The 18,570-nt window shown below is 53.5% G+C and overlaps 4 protein-coding genes across 4 annotated transcripts; 2 read left to right on the forward strand and 2 right to left on the reverse strand.

Moving 5' to 3' along the window:
- Positions 1 to 102: 102 nt before the first annotated feature.
- On the forward strand, positions 103 to 3,638 carry NDE1_2 (NADH:ubiquinone oxidoreductase). The gene is made up of 4 exons (XM_066119147.1): positions 103 to 369; positions 432 to 973; positions 1,052 to 2,115; positions 2,170 to 3,638. The coding sequence occupies exons 2-4, from the start codon at positions 746 to 748 to the stop codon at positions 2,585 to 2,587; spliced, it is 1,710 nt and encodes a 569-aa protein (XP_065975783.1). The 5' UTR covers positions 103 to 369; positions 432 to 745; the 3' UTR covers positions 2,588 to 3,638.
- A 3,525-nt stretch (positions 3,639 to 7,163) lies between these two features.
- On the forward strand, positions 7,164 to 17,392 carry ACC1_1 (acetyl-coenzyme-A carboxylase). Its single transcript, XM_007808589.2, has 3 exons — positions 7,164 to 11,728; positions 11,791 to 15,051; positions 15,100 to 17,392. Exons 1-2 carry the CDS (start codon positions 7,282 to 7,284, stop codon positions 13,329 to 13,331), a joined length of 5,988 nt encoding a protein of 1,995 aa, XP_007806780.2. The 5' UTR covers positions 7,164 to 7,281; the 3' UTR covers positions 13,332 to 15,051; positions 15,100 to 17,392.
- J3458_006990 (uncharacterized protein) lies at positions 13,957 to 14,340 on the reverse strand (the record flags this gene model as incomplete). Its single annotated transcript, XM_007808588.2, has 1 exon — positions 13,957 to 14,340. One exon carries the CDS (start codon positions 14,338 to 14,340, stop codon positions 13,957 to 13,959), a length of 384 nt encoding a protein of 127 aa, XP_007806779.2.
- J3458_006991 (uncharacterized protein) lies at positions 15,279 to 17,349 on the reverse strand. Its single transcript, XM_066119148.1, has one exon. The coding sequence runs from the start codon at positions 16,989 to 16,991 to the stop codon at positions 15,666 to 15,668; it is 1,326 nt and encodes a 441-aa protein (XP_065975784.1). The 5' UTR covers positions 16,992 to 17,349; the 3' UTR covers positions 15,279 to 15,665.
- Positions 17,393 to 18,570: the final 1,178 nt, after the last annotated feature.

The raw sequence follows: 18,570 nt of genomic DNA on the forward strand, positions 1-18,570 counted from the left end.
TCATTGGGCCATTTGGGTCAACATGGTCAGTCAACATTGGCAGCAAGGCCACCCAACACTGTGTCACAAGGGTCGCAGGCCAAAACACAACCACTTCCACCGCATCGCTCCGGCTGGCGGACTGCCACTTCGACAACCCAAGGTAAGGCAGATAGACATAGGTAAGTTCTGCTGTTTGCTGGGAATAGCCGCGAAACCGACGCGCGCACAGCTCCAGCAAGAAGACATAGACGGGGGCCTTTTATTTTTCGTTTTCGATTTCGTCTCCTTCTCGTCTCCGCCGTCCACATTGTCGGGCACCGCATCCGGGACAAAGGGGAAATCCAGAGTAGCCAACCTCCCCCCCTCCCCCCTTTGGAGCAACAAACTGTAAGTTCAATGTTTGTGGCAGTCACAACGCGCGCGCGCGAGCAAGCTAACAATGCGCTTAGAAATATTCTTTATTTCAATTTCCTAAGCTGCCTTTTGTTGTTGCTCTTTCGTTGTTCAACCGCGCCTCGGTTCATCTCGAAAGCCACACCGCATCCACGCCCGCCAGCAACTGCCAGGCAATACATGTTTCTTTTGTCAACGACCCTCGCACGCAAAACCGGAAAAAACACGTTCAAAAAAATCACTCGTAATTATCCCATTTGCCAAAAATTCAAAGGGATCATCAATCATCAAAGCAGCGGCGGGTCGCATGCCCCAACCTCGAAGGATCCCTGGCTCGGCATCATCACTCCCATAAACATTACGGCGTACCATGGCCGAGCCTCCTTCATCGCCTCCCAGTGAGGCAGCCACGGCTGAGGATGCCCTCACCTGGTATAAATCGCAGTACGAAATGCTGGAATCGGAGCTTGCCGAGTTTCGGGAGTCAAGTCGCGAGCTTGAACAGGAACTAGAGAAGGATATCGAGCGAGCGGAGAAGCAGGAGCGAGCTCTGCAGGAGAAGGTTGAAACCCTGGGGTTCGAAGTTGAAGAGTGGAAGGTAGGAGAGCTCTATTTCTGGCACATGGTGCTGAGCTGTCGTGTTTGAAGTAGAATTATTGCTAACATACTAGCGCAGAGGAAATACAAGGAGTCCAAGAGTGAGGCTAGCGCTGCGCAAAACTCTCTGGAAAAGGAAATTACTACTCTTCGAGATTCGAACCGATCGCTGCAGTTGAAGCTGAGAGATGTCGAGGTGGCCAATGACGATTTTGAGCGCCAAGCTCGCAACACTACCTCTTCTCTGGAAGACATGGAGTCCAAATACAACCAGGCTATTGAGCGGGGTGTCATGATGGAGGAGGAGATTAAATCTGGTGAGCAGGAAAGAGAAAATCTGCGAATCGAGTCACAGCGGCTTCGGGAAGAGCTCGCCGAGCTCAAGATAGAGGCGGAGCTCATGCAGGACAAGATCAAGAAGTACGAAGCCCGACATCTGTCTACCATCTCGACCGACCTCTCTGTCATGGGATCACCGACATTCGACAAGAACCTCGAGGATTCTCCCAACTCGACTGCCAGTTCGCCGCTTATCACCACGCCACCCGAGACCAAGTCTCTCCCCGCGGTCGAATCGCTCTCGCAGGTACACGAGCCCCCGTCGCCGCCAATGTCCGATGCGTCAGCACCCATTGCTAACGCAACTACGGCTGCCAAGCCTGGCGGTACGCTTCCTCGCAAGTCTCGACTGCCATCTTTGGATCACAGCGTAACTCCTAAGCCACGTGGAAAGCCTGCGGTTGCACGACAAGGTGGCCGTATCTCGGGCGGGCCTTCGAGTCTTCGTACCCCGGCTCCGCGTTCTACGGCCACTCCCGGCTGGTCGAAGCATAAGATTCCTGCATCTAACTCGCTCTCACATATTCGATCACTCACTGCTCAGATGCAGCGTCTCGAAGCTAGAGTGCACTCTGCAAGGTCCAAGCTACCAGCCCCTGCACATACACCACCACGTGCGTCACCCAGACCAATGGCCAACGGTTCCGGCGTTCCGTCAACGGTTACGATCCGCTCTCGGAAGCGAACAACGGCGTCATCCGCATCGTCTCTTGCAGGAGACGAAACTACACCAACCAACTTTCGTTCATCGACGTCATCACGACCTAGCCATGTCCCCAGACTTAGCACGTCGGGAGTCAGCAGGTTGTCCTTTGGGCCATTACCAAATAGAGCACCAGAATCTGATGCCAGTCACAGCCGCCCAAACTCCCGAGCAAGCGTATCATCATATGCGAGACCCTCGTCACGAACCGACATGGTGCCGCCCCCACGTCCCATGTCACGATCATCTATAACCGGAGCACGCACACCTCTGGGTCGACCGAGATCGTCTCTGAGCATGCACGGGCACTCCCAAAGCATGAGCCGCATAGAAATGGAAGAGGACTACGAAGGCGAGTTCCGCACTCCTAGCCGGCGCGGTACCTACTCCAAGCTCGAGATGGAAGGGGCTGTCAGCGGCATCCCAGTTCCCGGGACCTCAATCCCCACGCCTGGCGCAAGACGACAGAGCGGCAACGGCCCCGGCGGCAGACGGACGAGCACGGGGGTTGGCACTGTGCGACCTGCCACCTCGGGTGGCAGAAAACTGAGCGACTTGGGCGAGACGTATTAGACAACGACCGGGTTCAGCTTTTAGCCAAGCGCCATAATCAGATTAATACCGGGTTGTGTGTGGGTGGAGTGCTGGCGCCAATGCTCAATAGTCAAACACATTCCTACGATTCTTTTTGAGATGAACTCGTTTACGACATACGATGAGACAAAGCGATTCTAGTTGAAGGCGATGCTTTTTGTTAATTATGATGATTATGACCTCTCTTCAAGCACATAGTTTCTGGGTTTTAGCATATTTGCCGTTGCACCATAGATTGTGCCGACAATGCGATGAATTATCCCCAGAGGGACTTGGCAGTTGGAGAATGATTGTTGAGCGAGCGATGCTATTGAGGAGGCTGGTCGACGGAGATGGGTCGATAGCTTACGGCGTAACATGTACGTATTTGGGTCAAGAATCCAGTCTGCCGCCTGGGCGGGGGATGACCCCTGGGTGCTTGGGTGTAGATTTTGTTCTGGAAGTTGAGGACGGGAATAGATGGTGTTGATACGTCCTGTGCCGTTGGCTGCTACCACTGTGAAGTGTGTCGCCCATCCTGCCTTGTCGAGCCTTGTAGACTATAATTTGCTCGAGAGGAGACGTATGTGTTGAGTGACGGTGTTGCGAGTGAGACGAGGTTTTGCTATGGGTACCAGTTGGGGCCGATCGCAGTCGACCTGCAGTGCCATGTCTACACGCTGTACTTGTACTTTGACGTTGCCGTGGAACCAACTGCTTTTATTCTATTCTATTCATCCTTGGTTATATTTCGGCGCCAGTCCACCTCCGCAGAATCCCTCCGTGTCGCAGACGGACAGGACAGCCGCCCCTGCCAGGGGACCACCATGACGCGGAGGTTCGGATGGTGGATATGATTGGGTGAGCGGTGCGCCGCGGTCAGCTTACGTACTTGCTGTCATCGCGGGAATGTTGGGGACGGTACGTGTAGGGTGGTGGCACCGGGTCTGTGCTGACAGTCTACGAGCATCGAAGGAATGGAGATAGGGGGTTACCCAGAGTGCTGTGCCGGGTTACGGAGTTGATGGGTGTGTGAGGAACTAAAAAGGAGAAAAAAATTGCTAGTGTGGAGGGTGGGTGGGTGCTCAACAATTGGGGGACGGAGCCTCTCGGATCCGTGGCGACGGTTGGCCGGGTGTGGCCGAATTGGGACATGCATAATCCGATAATCCGGTTTATGGCCACGTTGTACCGCGAGTAACCTGACGGATTGTTTGTTACTTGGAGTGGCATAATGGGGGTTTTGTACGGAGTCCGGAGTATTGTAAAACATCCATCGATGCTCGAGAACAGTGTGGTTACGTGGGTAGAGAGCGGGCTGTCTGCTTATCTGCCATGCATGCTTATTTGCGGCGTTTCTCGCGGTATTTCTCAAACTCCGAGAGGGTCTTCTTTTCTTGTCGTGAGATGCGGCTTTGCCAAGGGAAAAAAAAAAAAAAAAAAAAAAAAAAAAGCAACCTGTTGGTGCAGGTCGAGGCTGGAAAGTTGTTTGAAGCACGTCGTGTTGTTTTGCATTGGGTCCTGGGTCCTCTACGGTTGTAGGTCGCTTGCTTTGCCCTGAAGCGGCTGCCCAGCTTGTACTAAGCTGCGTGTTTGTTTGCGGCAGAAACTGTTCGTGTGGGTGTGCTTGTGGTGCAGCTTGAGAGACGCACTTTTCGCCGGCGGATCGAATTTGATTGATGCTGGGACACCTAGCGTCAGTTGAACCGGTGCGTGTAGAATATTGTATGTTTCAACGCGACATCACCTTCTCCGAAAGGCAGGGCGAATCTGTCTCGAGCCGGCATCTGGCGGCGGTGCGTGTGGCGGCGGGTTGGTATTAAGTGGCCCATGTTGGTTGGGCACGAAATGTCAGGGGGGTTGCTGAGGAACTGAGTCTGTCTTCCGCATCGTCTGTCCGGTCGTCATGGTTGCTGATATTGTACTGAAGTCGATCCAGTAGAGTGGATGGCGCCGAGGCAAATGTCCACCGTAGAGCCTGCGACAGTTCAACAGCCTGGTCGATGCAACTCAAGAAACAGAACCAGGCCCAAAAAAACGTCTCGGAGCCTTCCAAAGTCCACTCACTCCTTTCCGTTGTGTACCTGGCAAGGGGGTTACGTTGTTGCATGCCGGTGCCTACTCCAAAGGAGCACCTATTACCGGTCCGGCGAGGAGGGACAAATGCTTACTGCACTAAAATCCATCAAGTAGTTACATGCAATTTGGGCTGGTTTGCTATGTGAGAGGCCGGGTCCCGAACTTCATAGTCAGCTTTGCGTAAGAGCCACTCGGTACGGAGTCCGTTGACCGACAGACACCTCCGTGGCGTCTTCCGTCATGCCTCCTCCTGGGCTGCCATGTTGATGGTTCGGAGTAATATTTCAATACATAGGCCGGGGCTCCCTCAAACCAATCTGACCTTGGTTTCTTTGGGTTTCGATCTTTGCTCGAATTGTCGGTTTGCCTTGCCTCCTACTCCACAGGCCGTGACGATAGAATTATTCGTCTACGACGGCTGGTGATAAAACAACCGCGACCAACGGACTCGTCAATGGCCAAGTATTGGCAGACCGACCCGACGAACTCCCCGGGTAAGTGGCTTGACTGCTGTCGCGCTGGCTTGGCTGCTGTTTCGCCGCACCCGCAACAACAACCCCAACCCATGACTGTCATTCCAAGCGTCGGGTTGAAGTGGGCTCCACGTCGGCAAATTGTGGTGAAGGAACTAGACCTCACAGTGTCTGTGACAACGCCCGTGGCACTGAGCGGGTGTGGTGGATTGATGGGACATCGATGTTGAGTTGAGGCCAGCGGTGGTGCTCCAAACATTGAACCGTGCAGACAGACCAGCTTGAGACCTGAGAAGCACTTGGGCCACCCGCCCCAGCATTGGCCAGCGCCCCCCCCCCCCCGCACCCACCACAACCGAGTCTCACTAAACCAAAGGCGTTCCCAAGCTAATTGATCCATTGAGTCTTTGGCCCCAACAGATTGACGACCGTATCGACAAGCGCAAAAAAGCTCCCCGTTGTCCCGACATCTGCACTGCCGTTGCTCAAGCTCCAGATTGACCTCCACCGATTCAGCCTCGCCTCAATCTCACCTCCTCCTTCTTTCTTTTCTTTCCTCATTTCGACGCTATCTACTGGTGTTCCCCCCTCCTCTTCCTCCTCCAGAAAGCCAAAATCCGCGGGTTTTAATCTTATGACCAATCTTGTTAGTTGTTCCGTCTCGAAGCTCCTCCTCCTCGAGATCGAATAATACTTGGCCAGATTGACCCAATTGGCACCTCGTGGGCTTGTCGTCTTGTTTCCTCCCTTGACGACTGACGACTGCTTGTTTTACTTCTTCCCTTTTATTTAATTGTTAGCGGCTGTTGTGGAAGAAGGATTTCATACATACACCTTTCTTCACTTTCTCCCTACCGAGCCCACTCCTCAATCTGCTTGCAGTGCGCCCTTCGCCAGGCACCGAATCGATACATCCCCCATTTTAGCGATTCTAGACATCTTTTTATCGTCTGATGACTTTTTGAAAATCACGATTCTGTCTCGCCATCACTCAATCCGCCGCACCCGACCGCTGGTTATCTCTCTAATACACCCCTACCGAAAATACACATTCTCACAGCAAACATGCCCGACACATCAGGGACCAACGGCACCAACGGCCGGACGGTACCCGTTGCTAATGGCAAGGCCACCTACGCCGAGAAGCACAATATCGCAGAACACTTCATTGGAGGCAGCAGGCTGGAAAATGCACCACCTAGCAAGGTCAAGGACTTTGTTGCGCAACATGATGGACACACCGTCATCACCAACGTAAGTAACAATACGGAGTTTGAAGTTGGAGCGGCCAAGCAGGAGCTTCCAAGTTGCGGTTCCAGTTGGTGTAATTCCCCGTGTTTTTGGGCATGGGCCAGGCCGCATCCGTGCCTTTCAATTCTGCCACGAGTTGCAATTCCGCAGCATGCGCCAATTCCTCCAAGCGTGTTTGGTAGCGGAGAACTAACAGAGCCGTTATAATAGGTCTTGATTGCCAACAACGGTATTGCCGCCGTCAAGGAAATTCGATCCGTCCGAAAATGGGCCTACGAAACGTTCGGCGACGAGCGGGCCATTCACTTCACCGTCATGGCTACTCCCGAAGATCTGCAGGCCAATGCAGATTACATCCGAATGGCTGACCACTATGTCGAAGTGCCCGGTGGCACCAATAATCACAACTACGCCAACGTCGAGCTGATTGTGGACATTGCCGAGCGTATGAATGTACATGCTGTCTGGGCCGGTTGGGGCCACGCCTCCGAGAACCCTAAGCTACCCGAGTCTCTGGCTGCCTCACCGAATAAGATTGTCTTCATTGGCCCTCCAGGGTCTGCCATGCGATCGCTTGGTGACAAGATTTCCTCCACAATTGTTGCCCAACACGCTGCTGTCCCTTGTATTCCCTGGTCAGGAACTGGCGTCGACGCTGTTGAAATCGACAAGAAGGGTATTGTTACAGTTGCAGATGACGTCTACGCCAGGGGCTGTGTGAGCTCATGGCAAGAAGGTCTGCAAAAGGCAAAGGAAATTGGCTTCCCTGTCATGATCAAGGCTTCCGAAGGTGGTGGCGGTAAAGGTATCCGTAAGGCTGTGAGCGAGGAAGGCTTCGAAGCTCTCTACAAGGCCGCGGCCAGCGAAATTCCCGGATCCCCCATCTTCATCATGAAGCTGGCAGGTAATGCCAGGCACTTGGAAGTTCAGCTTCTTGCTGATCAGTACGGCAATAACATCTCTCTTTTTGGCAGAGATTGTTCCGTCCAGCGACGTCATCAGAAGATCATCGAGGAGGCTCCCGTCACCATCGCCAAACCCGACACCTTCAAGGCCATGGAGGACGCCGCTGTTCGTTTGGGCAAGTTGGTTGGTTACGTTTCTGCTGGCACGGTGGAATACCTGTACTCGCACGCAGACGACAAGTTCTACTTCCTGGAGCTGAACCCCCGTCTCCAAGTCGAGCATCCTACCACTGAAATGGTCAGCGGTGTTAACCTACCGGCTGCCCAACTTCAGATTGCCATGGGTCTGCCTCTGCACCGCATCCGCGACATTCGAGTCCTGTACGGCGTGGACCCCAGAACCTCGGGCGAGATCGACTTTGAATTCAAGAGCGAGGGCACTGCTCAAGCTCAGCGTCGCCCTACCCCCACTGGCCACACCACGGCTTGCCGTATCACCTCTGAGGATCCCGGTGAGGGTTTCAAGCCCTCCAATGGTGTCATGCATGAGTTGAACTTCAGAAGTAGCTCGAATGTTTGGGGTTACTTCTCCGTCGGTACTCAAGGTGGTATTCACAGTTACTCTGACAGTCAGTTTGGTCACATCTTCGCCTATGGTGAAAACCGACAGGCTTCCCGTAAGCACATGGTTGTTGCCCTCAAGGAATTGAGCATTCGTGGTGACTTCAAGACTACCGTCGAATATCTCATCAAGCTGCTTGAGACTGAGGCCTTTGAGGACAACACCATCTCCACTGGCTGGCTGGATGAGCTCATCTCGAAACGTCTCACGGCTGAGAGACCTGACACAATGTTGGCTGTCGTTTGCGGTGCCATTACCAAGGCTCATATTGCTAGCGAAGCTTGCATGGCCGAGTATCGTGCCGGCTTGGAAAAAGGTCAGGTTCCCTCCAAGGAGATCCTCAAGACCGTCTTCAACATTGACTTCATCTACGAGGGTTTCAGATACAAGTTCACCGCTACTCGTGCCAGTGCTGACAGCTACCACCTCTTCATCAACGGCTCCAAGTGCACGGTCGGGGTTCGCGCCCTCAGTGACGGCGGCTTGCTGATTCTTCTCGACGGCCATAGCCACAATGTCTACTGGAAGGAGGAAGTCGGCGCTACTCGTCTGTCTGTTGATAGCAAGACTTGCTTGCTCGAGCAGGAGAACGACCCGACTCAGTTGCGAACCCCCAGTCCTGGCAAACTAGTCCAGTACGCTGTTGAGAATGGCTCCCATGTCAAGGCTGGCCAGACCTATGCTGAAGTCGAGGTCATGAAGATGTACATGCCTTTGGTTGCCCAGGAAGATGGCATTGTTCAGCTCATTAAGCAACCCGGCGCCACTCTCGAAGCCGGCGACATTTTGGGTATTCTAGCTCTAGATGACCCCAGCCGTGTCAAGCAGGCCCAGGCATTTGTCGACAAGCTGCCTGCCTATGGCGACTCTGTTGTTGTTGGTTCCAAGCCTAGCCAGCGCTTCTCCGTTCTGCGCTCCATCATGTTCAATATCCTGAATGGATATGATAATTCAGTCATCATGGCTCCCGCTCTCAAGGAGCTCATTGAGGTCCTCCGCAACCCTGAGCTTCCCTACAGCGAGTGGAATGCTCAGTTTTCGGCCCTCCACGCCCGTATGCCTCAGAAGTTGGATGCACAATTTGCTCAAATTGTTGAGCGAGCCAAGTCTCGCCACGCCGACTTCCCAGCCAAGGCTCTCCAGAAAGCATTCCAAAAGTTCCTTGAAGAGGGTCTCCCCGCAAACGACGCTGAAACCTTGAAGACGACTCTCGCTCCTCTGTCTGAAGTTCTCCATGCTTATGCTGAGGGCTCAAAGGTTCATGAGCTCAACTTCATCCAGTCCTTGATCGAGACGTATGTTGATGTTGAGAAGTTGTTCCTCAGCCAAGCTCAAGAGGATAGTGTTATCCTCAGACTCCGTGACCAGAACAAGGATAATCTTGCCAAGGTTGTGCAGACAGTCCTCTCCCACAGTCGTGTCGGTGCCAAGAGCTCACTCATCCTTGCTATTCTGGATGAGTACCGTCCCAACAAGCCTAACGTTGGTAACATAAGCAAGTACTTGCGTGAGCCCCTGCGCAAGCTGACTGAGCTTTCATCTCGTTCTACTTCGAAGGTATCTCTCAAGGCTCGTGAGATCATGATTCAGTGCTCTCTTCCTTCGCTCGAGGAGCGTACCGCTCAGATGGAGCATATTCTGCGATCCTCGGTCATTGAGTCTCGCTACGGAGAGAGTGGCTGGGACCACCGTGAGCCGAATCTCGACGTCATCAAGGAAGTTGTCGACTCCAAGTACACAGTCTTCGACGTCCTTCCTCTCTTCTTTGCCCACGAGGACCCCTGGGTGGGGCTGGCTGCCCTGGAAGTCTATGTTCGCCGGGCCTACCGTGCCTACATCTTGAAGCAGGTTGACTACCACAATGACGAGACTGACTCTCCCCAATTCGTCTCTTGGGATTTCCAGCTGCGCAAGATTGGCCAGTCCGAGTTTGGTCTTCCTCTGCAGTCCGCTGCTCCTTCTACTCCAGGTACGCCTGGAGTTCCGGATATGAACGTCAAGCGCATTTACTCCATCAGCGACATGTCTTACCTGACCAGCAAGTGGGATGAGGAGCCTACTCGGAAGGGAATCATTATTCCATGCAAGTACCTCGATGATGCTGAAGAGCTTCTTCAGAAGGCCCTCGAGACGCTGGCCTTCCACAACAAGCAGAACCGCCAGCATAATGCCACTGCCATTCTCAAAGACCTCAGTGGCAGGCGCAAGCCGTTCAATTTAGTTCAGAAAGATGCCAAGACTGACGACGAGCTATCTGCTGTCCTTAATGTTGCTGTCCGTGATGCCGAGAGCAACGACGACAAAGAGCTCTTGACCCGCATCAAGCCCATCGTGGAGCAATTCCGAAGCGAGTTGTTGGTCCGTGGTGTGCGTCGCCTGACATTCATCTGCGGTCACGGTGACGGTTCTTATCCCGGTTACTTCACTTTCCGAGGCCCTGAATATCTTGAAGATGACAGCATTCGTCACAGCGAACCTGCTCTTGCGTTCCAGCTCGAGTTGGGCCGTCTTGCCAAATTCCACATCAAGCCCGTATTTACCGAGAACAAGAATATCCACGTCTACGAGGCGATTGGCAAGGCTGTCGACACCGACAAGAGATACTTTACCCGCGCCGTCATCCGTCCTGGCCGTCTTCGTGACGAGATTCCTACTGCTGAATATCTCATCTCTGAGGCTGACCGCGTCATCAATGATATCTTTGATGCCCTTGAGATTATTGGCAACAACTCTTCTGATCTTAACCACATCTTCATGAACTTTACCCCCGTGTTCCAACTCGACCCCAAGGCTGTTGAACAGAGTCTTCAAGGATTCCTGGATCGTTTTGGTGCCCGTGGTTGGCGACTGCGTGTTGCTCAGGTTGAAATCCGTATTATTTGCACAGATCCCCAGACCAGCACTCCCTACCCTCTTCGGGTCGTCATCACCAACACTTCTGGGTATGTCGTGGACGTTGATATGTATGCTGAGCGAAAATCGGAGAAGGGTGAATGGATTTTCCACAGTATCGGTGGTACCAGCGAGAAAGGTCCTCTCCATTTGCTCCCTGTCACCACGGCGTATGCAACCAAGAATGCTCTACAACCTAAGCGATACAAGGCTCACCTCATGGGAACTCAGTACGTCTACGATTTCCCTGAGCTGTTCCGTCAGGCTATTCAGAACAGCTGGGCCAAGGCTGTCAAAGACCAGCCTGCTCTGGCTTCCCAGCAGCCCAAGGTTGGCGAGTGCGCGTCTTACACCGAACTTGTTCTCGACGACAAGGACACCCTCCAGGAGGTCAACCGTGAGCCTGGCACAAACGCCTGCGGTATGGTGGGTTGGATCTTCAAAGCCCGCACGCCCGAGTACCCTACCGGTCGCCGCTTCATTGTCGTTGCTAACGATATTACCTACAACATTGGTTCCTTCGGTCCCAAAGAGGACAATTTCTTCAACAGATGCACCGAATTGGCTCGCAAGCTTGGCATTCCTCGCATCTATCTGTCTGCTAACTCTGGTGCCCGCCTGGGTCTTGCTAATGAGCTGATGCCCTTCTTCAAGGTCGCATGGAATGATCCTGCCAAGCAGGACGCCGGTTTCCGCTACTTGTACTTGGACGAGAAGACCAAAGAGAACTTCAAAGATGAGGTCATTACAGAGGAGGTCACTGAAGATGGCGAGAAACGCCACAAGATTATCACCATTGTCGGACGTGAGGATGGTCTTGGTGTTGAATGTCTGAGAGGATCCGGTCTCATAGCTGGTGCCACCAGCCGTGCTTACAACGACATTTTCACCGTGACCTTGGTCACCTGCCGATCAGTTGGTAAGTTACATCACTCTGTTTTTTGATTCTGCTTATAGGTCCCTGGCCTAACACTACCATAGGTATTGGTGCCTACCTAGTCCGTCTTGGCCAGCGTGCCGTCCAGATTGAGGGCCAGCCCATCATCTTGACCGGTGCCCCGGCTTTGAACAACCTGCTTGGTCGTGAGGTATACACTTCTAACCTGCAGCTCGGAGGTACTCAAATCATGTACCGTAACGGTGTTTCTCACATGACTGCCAACGATGATTTTGCTGGTGTTTCTCGTATCGTCGAGTGGATGTCATTCGTCCCAGAGAAGCGCAACGGACCCATCCCCGTTAGCCCCAGTTCCGACTCCTGGGACCGTGACGTTGTTTACTGTCCACCCCAGAAGCAGGCCTTTGATGTTCGCTGGATGATTTCTGGCAAGCATGACGAAGACGGCAGCTTCCAGAGCGGCCTGTTTGACAAGGACTCCTTTGTTGAGACCCTTGGCGGCTGGGCACGAACTGTTGTTGTCGGCCGTGCTCGTCTTGGTGGCATCCCCATGGGCGTCATCGCTGTTGAGACTCGCTCTGTTGAGAACATTACCCCCGCCGACCCCGCCAACCCCGACTCTATCGAGCAAGTCACCAATGAAGCTGGTGGTGTCTGGTACCCCAACTCAGCTTTCAAGACGGCCCAGGCCATCAATGACTTCAATTACGGTGAGCAGTTGCCATTGATGATCCTCGCTAACTGGAGAGGGTTCTCTGGTGGTCAGCGAGACATGTACAATGAAGTCCTCAAGTACGGTTCATTCATCGTCGACGCTCTCGTCAAATATGAGCAGCCCATCTTCGTGTACATCCCACCATTTGGCGAGCTCCGTGGCGGATCTTGGGTCGTTGTTGATCCCACCATTAACCCTGTTGCCATGGAGATGTACGCCGATGTTGAGGCCCGCGGTGGTGTTCTCGAACCCGAGGGTATCATTGGTATCAAGTACCGCAAGGAAAAGCAGCTTGAGACTATGGCCCGCATGGACACCACTTATGCCAACCTGAAGAAGCAGCTCGAGAACAGGGACTTGACCCCTGAGGAAGCCGCTGAGATCAAGAAGAAGGTCGTTGCTCGAGAGAAGGAGCTGCTACCAGTCTACGCCCAGATTGCCGTGCAGTTTGCCGACCTGCACGACCGCGCTGGACGCATGAAGGCCAAGGGCACGATCCGCGACTCACTGGAGTGGGTGAATTCCCGACGATACTTCTACTGGCGTCTGCGTCGCCGTCTGAACGAGGAGTATATCCTCCGACGCATGGCCAGCAGTGTCTTGTCGCCATCCCACGACTCCAGCCCCTCCAAGGCCGCTGATCTGCGAGCTGGCCACCTGCACTTGCTGCAAAACTGGTCCGGGATTGTCAACTTTGACAACAGTGATAGAGAAGTTGCCGAGTGGTACGAAAAGGAGAGAAAGGCTATTGGAGAGAAGGTTGATGCCCTCAAGGCAGAGCATCTTTCGGCGGAAGTCGCTGAAGTGGTCCGCACGCAGAAGGCTGCTGGATGGAAGGGTGTTCGCGAGGTACTGAGAGTCATGCCCGTTGAGGAGCGGGAGGCGATTCTCAAGTACCTTAAGGAATAGTTGAAAAAAAAAGGTGGGGGAACAAGGGAGGAAAATACTCTACAGAGGAAAATGATGTTTGGAGGAGCATTATTGTCCTGTTCATTTGGCCTTTTTTTTTTCTTTCATGTCTGAACTCGGCACACATACATTATAAAGGAGTGTAATGACGTTTGGCGTTGGGCTGTCGTCAATGTATTAACTAGATATGCTGTAATCACGAACCTATGTTTAAATGGAAAGTTTTTGCCAGACTATGTATGTACTTGTGCATGAAATGTGTGGATGCTGTGCGTGTCGCAAATAGCCATGTCTTTTGGCGAGTGAAAATTGGTTTGTCATTGTGTCCGTATGTTGGAAGTGTCTGTGTCTGTATGCCTGAGCAACTGCGCCCCAAGGCCGGACCATTCTATAGTACAGCATTATTACATCTTGTATAGTACACGCGCCGCGCGTCCACCCTTCTATGTTTGTTATCGTGAGTGCCGTCCATGTTATATATTACGTTTCCCTGTACGGATCCGCGCCCCAATGTCCAAGCCGCAACGCATATTCTAGACCCTTGTCGTTTACGGCGGTCAAGCGAGTCAAGCGAGTCAAGCGAGTCAAGAGAAAAGAAAGTTGATTTGTTTACTTTGGGCCGTTTTCATTCGGAAACCCTCGTGTTGAGCTGCACGCCGTGCCAGCCGCGCATGACGTCGCCCAGGGCGGCGTTGACCATGCGCTGCTGCTTGAGCATGGTGGCGCCCTTGAAGGCCGGCGACGCGATGTCGATGGCGTACATGCTGCCGCAGCCGCCCGACACGTCGCGCACCAGGAGCTCGGTGGGCTGGAGCTTGGCGCGGAGGAGGTCTGCGATGGCGGCCTCGGCGGGCGTCATGGACGGCTGCTCCTGCTCAGCGGCGGTTGCGGTTGCGGTCGCGGTCGAGGAGGAGGAGGAAAGTCTTGGGCGGATGCCGGGCATGGGCCTGGGCTGCGGCGGGAGGAGCAGCAGCCGGCGGCTGGCTGCGCGCCAGGGTTGGCGCATCATGGTTGCTTGCTTTGGTTGATGGGATGAGGGTTTTGGTGATGGGCGGGCTTGGTGGTGGGAGTGTGCGAGTGAGCTGGGGCGGATTATTCAGCGGGCCGGGGATTTGCCGGACTAGGGCGTGGGTGTTGCGTGAGGCGCTGGTGGTCCGGGGGGCCAGTTGTCGTTGAGATGTCAACTGGTCTGATGCGTCAGAGTGGTTGGGTGGAAGTTCTGGAAGTGTACAGGCTTGTCCTGGGGTGACCTGACTTTTGCCTTTCGATGGTGGGTGGCCAGGAAGTATTCTGGTGTGAATGCTTGAAATGATGGCCAAGAGTCTCTCTCTGTATTGCTCATGTCCGATACAGGGTATACTTGGGTACGTGTTGTGCGTGCGTCATGTGACGACTCATGATGATGTCTGATGGGCGGATGGCTATTAAAATCTAGGAGATTAGACTAGAGTTCAACAAGAATTCTACAAACGTCTATGTGACGTCGTGTGTTGGAATCACACTCGCCGCATTTTTCTTTCCTTTGTATTTTCTCGTACGTTTAATCATCGTATTTCCTCTGGGCGGGAATGGAATCTTACGGCAACCGATTTTCCCCACTTATATTTTCCTTCCTCTTCCTCTTCATGTACCACTCACCCTCTTGGTCTGGACAATGCAAGTTGACACACATCTCTCTGGATACATACAACTCTTTTTTGAGTCAGACGCCTGTCACAAGGTGAAATTGCCTTGGTATCCGGTCTTTCCTGATGCTAATGTCTATTAGGGTATGATGATTGCTCGCTAACTACTTGTCTATCGTCGCCATGTCCCGGAGGGAACATCAAGTGTCATGCACGCCAATGCCTTCCTATTATCTGGTTCCAGATCTGCACCCTGCGCCGAGAAATATTCATGGGCGAGACCCCTTTGGCTCATTCGGAGCCAAGACGTGGCCTCCAGAAGACAAATCGCGCTCTTCCGTCTTCTCATTCCCGACAGGTGATGTGTGGGACGATTCTACGTCCGTAGAGCTATCAACCTCTGACGAGCTCTGGACAGCAAAGTCCGTTGGATTAGCCTCTTCGTCCTCGACGCGAGCCTTTTCCCTGGTGTTGGTCGGCGCAAACTTGCTTCGGATACGAATCGGCTTGCCGTACTTGTAGAAGACGAACGGGGCAACGGCGAGAAGAGTAGCAACGCCAGCTACAAGACTGCCACCGCCACCAACACCAAGCGCATGAAACAGCTGATTTGTGTAAAGGGGGGCCGCGGCTCCCGAGGCCGATCTGGCAATTGTGTTGGCAGCAATGGCGGACGCGGCGTACATGAGGTACACGTCGACGAGGTAGTTTAGGTATGCGACGAATATGAGCAGCATGAAGGTGGAGAGGAGGCCGCCCGCAATCGTGGGCACAATCCAGTGTACGGAGCTGAAGTCGCTGTTAGTCTCTGGTCGGAATCAAAACAGGCTGTTCGTAGGAGATCGGGGCGGCAAACATACTCGAATTCAGCTGTCCATGCGAACCAGAACATGGCTGCTGCGAACCCAACACCGCCTACCATGGCCAAGGGCAAGCGATCCTCGGGTTCCATATCCCCTGCCTTGACCTCGCCTCGCTTAATCTTCTTGGTGCGTCGCCTGGTGTCATAGAGGACGATGCTGCCGCCAAGAATGGCGCCGACAACCGTCCCGATGAGTGGCAACTCTCCCACGCCAGAGTTCCATCCACGCCTCTCCTGGAAGACAATCGGGTAGATGCTGAATAACATGTAAAGCAGCGTATAGACGACAGCGAGGTAGATTGCGCACAGCAACGAGATGGGGTCGAAGAGGATGATCCAAGGCCTCGTCAGCGCAACCCCAAAGACGCTCTTGATGGATCGATCCTGCATCTCCGCCGGCGCCTTTACGTTTTCGTACCCGGGAATCTTGGCCTTGCGGGCCCGCTTCGCCTTGTGAAGAAGGATGGTAGGGGCGTGAGTCTCGGGAATGGTCAGCATGATCAGCCATGTTCCGGCGCCCAACCAGATGAGCACGTAAAACGCCCAGTGCCAGTCCTTCTTGAGTTCCAGAAAGCCAGCGACAACAGGGCCCAACGCAGGGCCGATCCAGACCATGGTCGAGAAGAGCGCCATGGCATTTGCCCGCTCGAGAGGATGCCAGATGTCGGCCAACACGCCCGGCGCATTGCTCAAGGGCGCCGAGACGAGGGTTCCCGTGAGGAATCGACCAACTAGTAGACCGCCAAAGTTGGGGGCGAAGGCGCACAGGAAGTTGAAGGCGATGTACATGGTGAACGAGATGTAAAAGATCCATCGTCGACCGTACAACTCGCTCAAGGGGGCGAAGAGAAGCGGGCCAGCACAGTATCCCAGCAGAAAGAGGGTGATTGTGAGGGCAGCCGCTTCTGTTGAGATGGCGAATTCTTTGGCGATGGAGGGGATACACCCGCTGGGAGCGCTCGATGCAAAGGTGGCGTTCATGACGAGCATAACGGCGCTTATGGTGACGGTGATGCGCCGCAGCGTGGACCAGTTTTGGGGATTTTCGATATCATCTGGCTTGAAGGCGAGGAGACCGGCATCGTCGAGGAACGGCGGTTCTGTATGGTCGAGGTCTCTTGTTCGGTAGGGCTTGTTGACTGGCCGGGAGAGAAGGCGAGTGAGGCCTGTCATGACGGCGGTTGGTTTGCCACTGTGAAATATTTATTGGCCGTCTTTTGTGAAGATGAAGACCAAGTAGGAGCCTCGAGGGACCCGGTGGGCTTTTGCTCTGATATGTGGATGGTGTATGACGACAGCGCTGGCCTATACAGGAGCAATCAAACGGTGTCCGTCGGCCGAGAGCAACGCTAGGAATGTAGCATGTAATTTGTCTTGGATCGATCTCCCGTGCCCAACACCGGTTAGTTCTAAAACGAACATTTTGAAGAAGCAATGACGCGGGAGGCGGGGGGAAGCCCGACTCATAATATAATGATGCAACATGTATATGGATTACATATCACACCGACTTCAAGAGCCTCACACCCACCATCTAGTCTTGTTTAGAAGAACGACGCTACCTCCTCCTTTCCCCAGACCCGTCATGGCAACTTACGTGGGCCTAATTCCGTGCCTTCTCGGCATTTCGCGTTTTACGGAAAATTCGGGGATAAGCAGGCTCTAAGCACCAAGCCCGGGGAACAAAGCGCCACTGGAAATGGATTGCGCCATTGACGAATGACTAGCGCTGCGTTGCTACGCTTGACGTCAGGAAATGGGAAGCTAGGGTCTTCACCGCATCGGCATCCTGGGTGGTTTCTGCGTCGCCTCCACGGGGAGTCCACGGGGAGTCCACGGGGAGTCAGCCATGCATCCGGTCCTCCACGGAGAGAACCTGTGATGAGAGGTGTGCTGGATCCTGTGATATTTCGCATTTCTAAGCCGTCTGGTACGCTTCATATCAGAGGTCCAAGCTATATCCGAAGGCTACAGGGTAATAGCAGCCTCTTGGTACGTCGGTGCCGGCGGGTTTCACTTTGGCAGCGAATACTTATGGCCATCCAAGTAACCCGAGTCGTTGTCTACTTCGCCGACATGACAAACAATCCGAGTTACGCCTCCCTTGAGAGATGTGACTGCGGAGTGATTTGGTCCATGTCTCGATGCTGCAATGAACGAACAACCAGCACTGCGGTGCATAGTGTACATGGGAGGAGCTCCGAGTTCCCGCCGTTCCGTTGTTCCTCGGGTGCTTTCTCGATTTCTGTCAATGTTACAAAGCATCCTATTCAAGCTCGTCTTGGAGATGCCGATGTCCGCACAGTGAATTCCGCAACTATAGTTACAAGAGCCAACGCTGACTTGCCCGGACGCAAGAATTCACCCGCGGGGAGAGCTATGAGCGTCCCCATGGTGGGCTCTTATTCTTACACCGCCGAGGCCGATATATTCGAAAGGTGGCGCTTTCAACAAAACGACTTGGAGTGATTTCTCATCTCATGTCCCCTCATGCGCTATTCAGATGGACTTTCTCAAGCTAGCAGCGGATAACTCGTGCATTAAAATGGAGATGGACTTCAATTACCCAATCACCTATTGTGCAAAACTTTCAGTCTGTGACGGCCCTTGGTATTCCTACATGGCTGACGATATCGCCTTCTCCTCTCCGCACGAACAACATGAAGCGGTGATGCCAAATGGTGTAAATAGCTCGAGGCTCCCGAATGATGCTGGACCCAATACCAACCTACCATCAAGACTTTTGATTTGA

This window comes from Metarhizium acridum (genome assembly GCF_019434415.1).
Source record: "Metarhizium acridum strain ARSEF 324 chromosome Unknown scaffold_72, whole genome shotgun sequence".
In the NCBI taxonomy this organism is placed as follows: domain Eukaryota; kingdom Fungi; phylum Ascomycota; class Sordariomycetes; order Hypocreales; family Clavicipitaceae; genus Metarhizium; species Metarhizium acridum.